Source organism: Natator depressus, chromosome 5 (assembly GCF_965152275.1).
Source record: "Natator depressus isolate rNatDep1 chromosome 5, rNatDep2.hap1, whole genome shotgun sequence".
Lineage (NCBI taxonomy): Eukaryota > Metazoa > Chordata > Testudines > Cheloniidae > Natator > Natator depressus.
In genome coordinates, this window is record NC_134238.1 from 118926544 (window position 1) to 118935194 (window position 8651).

Here is an 8651-nt window from a genome sequence, read left to right on the forward strand (position 1 = left end):
CTGGGATGGGCAAAGACTGACTTGCCCTGAAACGGAGGGTGGAACACAGAAATGGCAGCCAGGTGTACCTTGACTGAAGACAGCGACAAGCCCTGGAGCTTTAGATGCAGCAAATAGTCCAGGATGTCCTGCAGTGAGGCCTCCTCAGGAAGAACGCTCTTGTCCAAGGTCCAACATGCGAAGCGCTTCCACTTTGCCACCTAGGTGGCCCTGGTGGAAAACTTCCTGCTGCCCAGCAGGACCTGTTGGACTGCCGCGGAGCACTCCCGCTCATCCGTGCTTAGCCACGGAGCACCCACGCCGTCAGGTGCAGCAGATTGCTGTGGTTCTGGGATAGCAGATCCGGTCAGAGAGGTAACTGCAGTGGGTCGGCCACTGAAAGACTCAGCAGCATGCCGAACCAGTGCTGGCAAGGCCGCACCGGGGCTATGAAAATGACCAATGCTTTGTCCTGCTTCACCATTAGCAGGACTCTGTGGATAAGCGGCACCGGCGGGAAGGCGAACAGCAGCGTTCCCGACCACAGGATCAGGAAGTCGTCTGACAGGGAACCCTTGTCCCTGCTGTATGGGGAACAGAACATGCCTGGATGCAAACAGGTCCACCTGGGGGCCAGGCGCATCGCCTTGAGCTCTCTGACATTGATCTGAAGAGTTATGTCTTGCTGCATTCAATGACCTGGGGGGCTGAGCTCGCCCAGGTGGGCTCCCCAGCCCAGGTCAGACGCGTCCGAGACCAGGGTGAGCAACGGTGATGGGGACACAAAGGGAACTCCCCGCAGCACTGACTTGGGGTCTAGCCACCAGTTCAAGGATGAGAGGACGCGGTCCGGCACCGTGACCGTTCGGTTCAGGGGGTGCCTGCTGGGAAGGTAGACTGTTGCCAGAGACATTTGCAGGGGTCACAGATGAAGCCAGGCATGCCTGACCATGTATGTGCATGCTGCCATGTGGCCCATCAGGCGCAGGCAAGTGTGGGCTGTGGTGATTGGATGTCTCTTCATGTGAGCTCACATGGAATCAAGAACCACGCCAATAAACTCTATGCACTGGACCGGCGTTAACGTGGACTTTTCTGTGTTTATTAACAGGCCCAGATCATGCAGGTGCAGCGTACCAGATTGAGACTTCTCTGCACCTGTCCCAGAGACCTGCCCTTGATGAACCAGTCGTCGAGATATGGAAAGTTCTGGACCCCCGTGACATCTGAGGTAAGCAGCTACTGGCGCCACATATTCCGTGAACATCCTGGGGGCCGAGGACAGGCCAAAAGGTAGCGCCGTGAACTGGAAGCGGTGCCCTGCCACGATGAAACACAGGAACCGTCTGTGTCCTGGGAATATGTATACATGGAAGTAAGCATCCTTTAAGTCGAGAGCCGCGTACCAGTCCCCCGGATCCAGAGAGGGGATAATGGAGGCCGGGGAGGTCATTCGGAACTTCAACTTCTTGAGACACCTGTTGAGGCCACACAGGTCCAGGATGGATCTGAGGCCCCCCTTGGCCTTGGGGATTAGGAAGTATTGGGAGTAGAATCCTCTGCCTTTCATGTCCCGAGGAACTGCCTCTACAGCCCCCAACTGCAGGAGTTTGTCGACCTCCTGGACCAGGAGTTGCTCGTGAGAAGTGTCCCTGAAAAGGGACGGGGAAGCAGGGGGGCGGGAATGAGGGGTATCCAAAAACTGCAGTGTTTCGCCCCAAGCTACTATGTCCAGGACCCAGCGGTCCGAGGTAAGCCGCGACCAGGCTGAGCGGTACAGAGAAAAGGTGGTTGAGGAAAGGATGGGCAGGATCTGTCCGGATGACTGGGGCGTCGCTCTCGAACGCACCCTCAAAACAATCGCTTTTAGCCCCCAAGGTTCTTAGCAGGTCCGGGCTGGGCTGGCGAGTGAGAGGAGGAAGGGCGGCGATGGCTAAACCCAGCAGCGTCCCTTCTCCTTGCAGATCCCTGCTGGGCTTGCCAAGGCCGCGATGGGGGCGGAGGCCAGAATGGTTTTCTGGCAGACTGCAGGGTGTGCATGCCCAACAAGCGAAGGGTAGCCTGAATGTGCATCTCCTGGAAGAGGCCTGCTGTTTGGAGCCAAGAGCTGCATCACATAACCACTGCCGATGCGACCACCCTTGCTGCCGAGTCTGCCACATCCCATGCCATTTGCAGGGAGCATCTGGCTACAGCTGTACCTTCCTCTACCAGAGTGCCAAACCCCTGAGCCTGACCCTGAGGAAGGGAGTCCTGGACCTTCTGGATGCTCTCCCAGAGGTTAAAATTATAGCAGCCCAGCAGGGACTGATGGTTCGCCACCCGGAATTGTAAACTGGCTGTTGAATACATTTTTCTGCCAAATAAATCAAGTTTTTTGGCTTCTTTGTTCTTGGGGCAGAGGCGGTGGGGACCCGCTTGTCCTAATCGTTGGCCGCCAACACCACCAGCAAGCCTGGGGGAGAGTGGGTATACAGGTACTCAAAACCTCTGGCCGGCACAAAGTTTTCTCAGCCCATTTCAGGGTGGGCGGGATAGAGGATGGGGTCTGCCACAGATCCTTAGCAATCTTAAGGACCCCGTCATGTACAGATAGGGCAATCCGGGCAGGTGTGGAAGCAGAGACGACATTGAAAAGGGTGTCCTCCTGCTCCGCCATCTCCTGTACTTTCAGGCCCAAGTTCTCGGCCACCCGCCTGAGAAGGGCTTGATGTTCCTTAAAGTTACCCAGGGGGCTGGCCCTGGAAGGTCCTGCAACCGACTCGTCCAGGGAAGAGGCCGTGGCTGCTGGTGGAGGTACTGAGGGCTTGGCAGCCGCTGGAGAGGGAGGTTTGGGTGTGGGCACCGGATCCTCCACCCTGACCTCAGAGCGAGCTTCCAGTACTGGGCCCGCGGGGCCGTCGATCTCTGCTCCAATATGGCTACTGAAGCATGCTGCGAAGGGGGCATTGCCATCACCAGAATGCCCCATGCTCCCCAATACAGCCTCTGTGTTGGCCACTGGCCTTGCTGCCACTGCGGTACTGTGGACGGCAGAGAAGTTTCTGGTGCCCAATCCCGTTGTGGAGACTGAGGCGATGGGCTGAACTGGGCCTCCATGCCAGAGGAACCACCCTCCAGCAACCAGGCAGGAGCCGTCAACGTCTGGGTTTGCTTGCTGGTTGTGGCTACTGGCGAGCGCCAGGAAGTAAGTGGCCAGGAGTACGTGACCAGTGGCTATACTGAGGAGAATGTTCCCAGTGCCGGGGAGATCGGCGTCAGGGGGAATGATGCCACGGAGACCGGTAACACAAGGGGGAGGAGTCCCACAGCGCCGGCAACCCAGACTGACATCTAGACGCAGATCGGGAAGAGGGCGAATGATGTCAGTCATAATATGGGAAGCGTTGACCCCGCACTGGGGAATAACGTCTCAGTGGCTGGGGGAAGAGTTTGGGCAACTGATGACATGGTTGTGACCTGCCACAGGATTGCTTGTCCAGTGACTGACGGCTCTCCCCTGCCCCCGCAGGGATCTTAACGGCTGGCTTGCCCTCTCGGGGAGCCTTAGCCTGGTCCTGTGCACCGGAGACATCACTGGAGCAGGTGGAGACCTGTGCTCTCTCTGCGCCTGGGCTTGGGATGACGACGGTGTAGGCAGGATCGTGGGTCCCATACCGCTCACCAGAGCCAGTGACAGACCTTTAAGAGGGCTAATAGCCCCAGTTGCAGAGGCACGCTCGCGCTGCTCCAGAGAAAGCTGGCAGGCAGGCCCGGGTCCTCTACCAGATGACCCCTGGGCCTTCTTGCTCAGTGCCAGCGAGCGCTTCTTCACCTCCGGCGACAGGCTACGCACGGAGGCCAAAGTACTTGGTGCGGCCTGCGTAGAGGGCTCGGAAGCCGGGCACAGAGTGGACTACAACAGGAGGACCCTGAGGCGAATGTCCGTCTCCTTCTGGGTGCGAGGCCAAAAGTTCTTACAGATCCGGCAATGCGCCTTGATGTGTGACTCCCTCAAGCACTTAAGGCAGCTGTCGTGGGGGTCACTCACAGGCATAGGCCTGCCACAGACAGAGCAGGGCTTAAACCTGGGAGCTCGGGGCATGCCTCATTTGTGGCAAAGTCCTTGCTGGGACCTTAGCTATCAGTCAACTAGCATTTAACAACTACTTAACACTAACAACAATCAAACAGAGGCCCGAAGGCCCGAAGTCCAATGGAAGAAACCGCTAGCTCTTGCCAAGCAAGAGAGGCACTCTGACTGACCACCACAGGGGTAAGAAGGAACTGAGAGGGCATGTGCCGGCGGCATCTGATATACCGTGGCGTGAGCATGGCAGGCTGGAGGGCGCCACAGCTGGCCCTACGGGTACCTCTAAGGCAAAAATCTCTGACAGCCGCACACGTGGGCGCGCGCCCACCTAGAATGGAATCGACATGAGCAAGCACTCAAAGTAGAAACCTCGTTACTGTGCCCATTCCTCGTGTTTGATTTTCTTCCAGGAGATAGACAATGTAGTAGACAGATACTTAAAAAAGTAGGGATACTTGGTACCCATGAACATGGGGACTGTTATACCCAGAGATGGGGAGGGTATCCAGGACAGAGGGGATATGGGGTTTCCACTCTCTGTCCCTCTCAGACATTCCTTTGGGAAAGGGCCAGCCTCAACCTCTGCCAGGGGCCTCACGAAAACAGGCTGCTCAGGGAATGTCAGGGGATTCTCCAGCTCCCTTGACCTACTCTGGTCCACTGCCCCGGTGGAGAGACAACTGCTGACTCCTCGTTCTGCCACAACACTGCTTGGGTTGACTTTCTGCTGCAAGTGGCCCCGCTGTCAGAAGGCAGCACAGATCCTGGAAATGATTCTAGCCCAGTTTACCTGGAAGATTGGTTTAGGCCCAACACCCTTTTCCAAAAACATTAAAAAACCTGCAGTGAGGTTCATCATAATGCTTTGCTGCCAAGGGAACGTGGCTATCGCTTTCCTCCTGAAATACTGCCAAGAGCACAGCCAGGCTTTGGAACCTTTGCTGTGGAATTTAGATCACAAGAATCTAATTAAAACATAGCCAACCCCAAATAATCCCTCTCCCTTCTGCTCCCCATCTCTTTATGAAATGAAACTCTCTCTCATGCCATTCTATTTCTGAATGCCAAATAAGCAGCTTAATTGATCAGAGCGCTGTATCTCACCACACAGAAATCGCCGGCAACTGGCCTCTCATGTGATACATAAGTGAGAAGAATGGCAAATTCCAGAGAGAAAAAGGTTTGGGCAAAGACATATTTAGAGCTACAATTAAATTTTTATTAAGGAGCATTTTATCCATAAACCTCCCCCCGCACCATAGGATTACAGAACAAAATAATGTGTTTTGCCTTGGAAGAAGGGCAGTTTTAAAGCTACTGTACCTGCATGAAAGCCCATCTCCAGCCCATGTTCCAAGCAACCACTTTAACAATCTCCCCAAGATTTTACCATAATTTTTGTTCAACCTTTCATTACAGGCCCACCTCTAATAAGCAACTGAGTTTTACTATTCCTTTGGATGGTTCCTTACAACAAAATTAGGATGTTTTTAATGGTGACGGCCGTAGGTGTACCAATAGGTCATAGGTATGGAAAGGGCAGCGGAGTTTCCATGAAGCATGGCTACTTCATTCTCAGAACAGCACCATTTATCTATCCGCCATTCAGCTGACACCACTCTGATCTGAATCTTTGATCAGAACTGCTTTCCCATTCCCTCTTCTAGTTAGATGAACCCCCATTTTTGCTGATGCTCCCTGCAAAACTTTGAGGATAAACGGGCTTGGGCTTGTACTTTATCAGCTAGTCAGTTCAATGAAAGGATCTCTCACAGCACAGGGAAGGTGGGGAACTCCTCATGTAGCTTCTCACCCCCTGATAAGCCCTAAACAAAGGAGGCTGGTTGAGAAAGACTGGTTGATAAACAAAACATGTAACCCCTCCCTGCCAAGAGAGCTACAAATTTAAGTTAATAGTTAATGTAACATACCGTGCTGCCAAGAAGGACAAGAACAGTATAAAGCAGATAGCAGTGACTGACCCTAATCCAGCAAGAGTCATATGTTGCAGAGTGGATGATAAATCTGAAAAGAAAACATCAAACAGTTCAAGAAAACAAATACCAAAAATGTTACCATGGTGCAGCAGTGTCTTGTGATTCACTACCTAAATCAAAGTTAAACTCTTACTCTGGATTTATTGCTCCATCAAGCAGTAATTGAGCTGAACATCCAATGGCCAGCAGCCAACTGAAGAAATTAGATTAATGGTATATTTCTCAAAAGAGATTACATTTTCCTGTCTATTACTTTCCTGCTCTCCACCTCCCCCTTTTTTAAAGCTTTTGACAGTCAAAGTAAATCAAGATCCTTTTCCTCTAACATCATCATCTGTTTCAGTCAAAGTCATAAGACTAGGGTGGCTCCGGTGCTAATAACCAATCCGTCATCAAATGGCTCAACTCCTCTCTTCCAAATTCTTGCAATCTGGGTACTATTTCCTTTTTTAGGATGGTAACTACAGCAATATGAACACCTCGGAATCACACCTGGGGAGAACAGACTGCTGCAGCATATGAAGAAATCCCTCAAATATTTGTGTTCCTGAGAACTGGGAGAGGAGGGTAAACTAAAAATGGCATGTGTCTGAGGAGAAGAGGAATGAATAATCTGCATATAAATATATAAATGACTGGCCTGCAAAGTTTTCAGTCAGGATAAGAGTAAGCCATTTCCCCATCATGGTATTTCAGAAGAAAGAAGTGTGAAGGAGTGGTCATTTGTTACCAAACTTTTCAGGAGTCAACTCTATCCAAATGATGCAAATAACTCTTTGCTCTGACTGCATGAGCCACTTCTTATTTTCTAGACATGCATAAGAAACAACAATATGCACCTCATGAATTATGGCCCTGATGCTGAAAACACTTAAGTGTAGGAGTAATTTTATGCACGTGCGCAGTTCCATTTACTCACATGTGTGACTGCAAGGTCAGGGTCTGCAGTCATAGTGTTTACTTGTAGTCATGGAAAATAACTACCAGTGATAATTTCAGAATCAGGGTTTTAAGATCTTATGTGCAGTATTTGATCAGCCTCCATACATGTTCAATTTTGGTCAGAACTTAAGAAAATACATAAACCTTTACTTCATCACAAACCAGTTTTCATATATAAAAATCAAAAATCCATGGAACAGACTAACACGACAAAAAAAAAAATCTTTTCACCCCTTTGTATTACTATATTTTAGTTAAAATCACTACATTCTGATTTGATTCAGACCACTCTTAATTATAAGGCTGGAAGCCTATTTCCATCACTACTATAGCACTCTTTATTACAGCAATTTATCGGATGATAATCAAAGCCTCACTAGAAGGCCTCTGCCAGAGAGAAATCTGGTCTAAATAGCCGTGGTTTTATTGAATGTCTAGATCTTCCTCTGTTTTGCAAATGGAATGAAGAAGCACTCCTTAAAGAACTCAGCTTCTCAAAAATTCTCACAGCCTTTCAAGTTGTACAAGATCCAGTAAGGCCATGGAAGACTGACCTATCTAGGGGGAAGTGGAGTCAGAGTGGAAAGACAAGCCCCATTCCCACACCCATCTTCCAATTCTCCTTTGCCCCCTCCCAAAGAGAAAAATCTGCACGCCAGAGGGTTGTAGCAGTATTCTAGGCGTGGACAGAAGACAGAGATATGAGAAAGGGGTAGTTTTCTGTGGTTGCATAGGCATTTTTTAAGTATTTAGCAGGAACCAGATTTCCATGTCATGGGAAATTCCACAATTTCAAAAAACTGTCCCCATTGTGAAATAGGAGAAAACGAAGCCAGTTTGAAATTTCCCATGAAACAAAATTAAAAAAAAAAAAAAGTTTTGGTAGCAGCATTTTGTTTTGATCTTAACCTTTTAAAAACCAATACTTTAATGTAAAAATCTATTAATTTAATTTCAAAAAGTTTGTTTAGAAACAAAAAAATAGAAACATTCCAGTCAAAAACGGGACGTTTCAATGTTGCTGAAATGCTTCATTTTAGGTTTTTTCCCCTAAACAAAATGTTATCAAAACCAGATAGGTTTTTCTACACATTTTGATTAACACAGAATTTTTCATCAAAAAACCTTTTTGGTGCAAAAGTTTCTGCTACCTCTAGTTATTTTGCAGCTCTTACCAACAGGAAAAATACTCTTTAGAAAAACAGGCAGCCGCCACAGCTGCCATATCCCTGAAGCTGGCTGAGTTTCTGAGAGCCAGAGCTGCAGAGGCTATTGCTGGCCTGCAGAGGATCTTAAGTGTGGCAAGAAAGAATTCCTTCAAGAAGAGAAGGGAGAAAAGGTAAAAGTGTCCAAGACAAAAAACAAACAAACATGTGATGCCCCTGAAAATACAGTATTTTCAGAAATAGAATCATTGTGAAGGGGCCTGACTAAAAGGAAGAAAATGGAAATTTTATCCTGTCTAAAAATTGGGTTTTAGCAATGTCACTCCAGCAATGAGAGAAGAGCTCTGTGTAAGTTCAAAAGCTTGTCTCTCTCACCAGCAGAAGTCCAATAAAAGATATTACCTCACCCACTTTGTCTCTCTAATATCCGGGGACCAACATGGCTACAACAACTCTGCATTCTCCAGCAATAATTCTGTCTTAATAGGTACTGAC

The 8651-nt window shown here is 49.4% G+C and overlaps 1 protein-coding gene across 2 annotated transcripts in view; it reads right to left on the minus strand.

The window, feature by feature from the left end:
• SUSD1 (sushi domain containing 1) overlaps positions 1–8651 on the minus strand; it is a 79060-nt gene that overhangs the window by 3744 nt on the left and 66665 nt on the right. For both annotated transcript variants that reach the window (XM_074953517.1, XM_074953516.1), the window contains one exon: positions 5983–6076. In XM_074953517.1, the coding sequence (XP_074809618.1) occupies positions 5983–6076 (94 nt within the window). The remainder of the gene's footprint in view (positions 1–5982; positions 6077–8651) is intronic.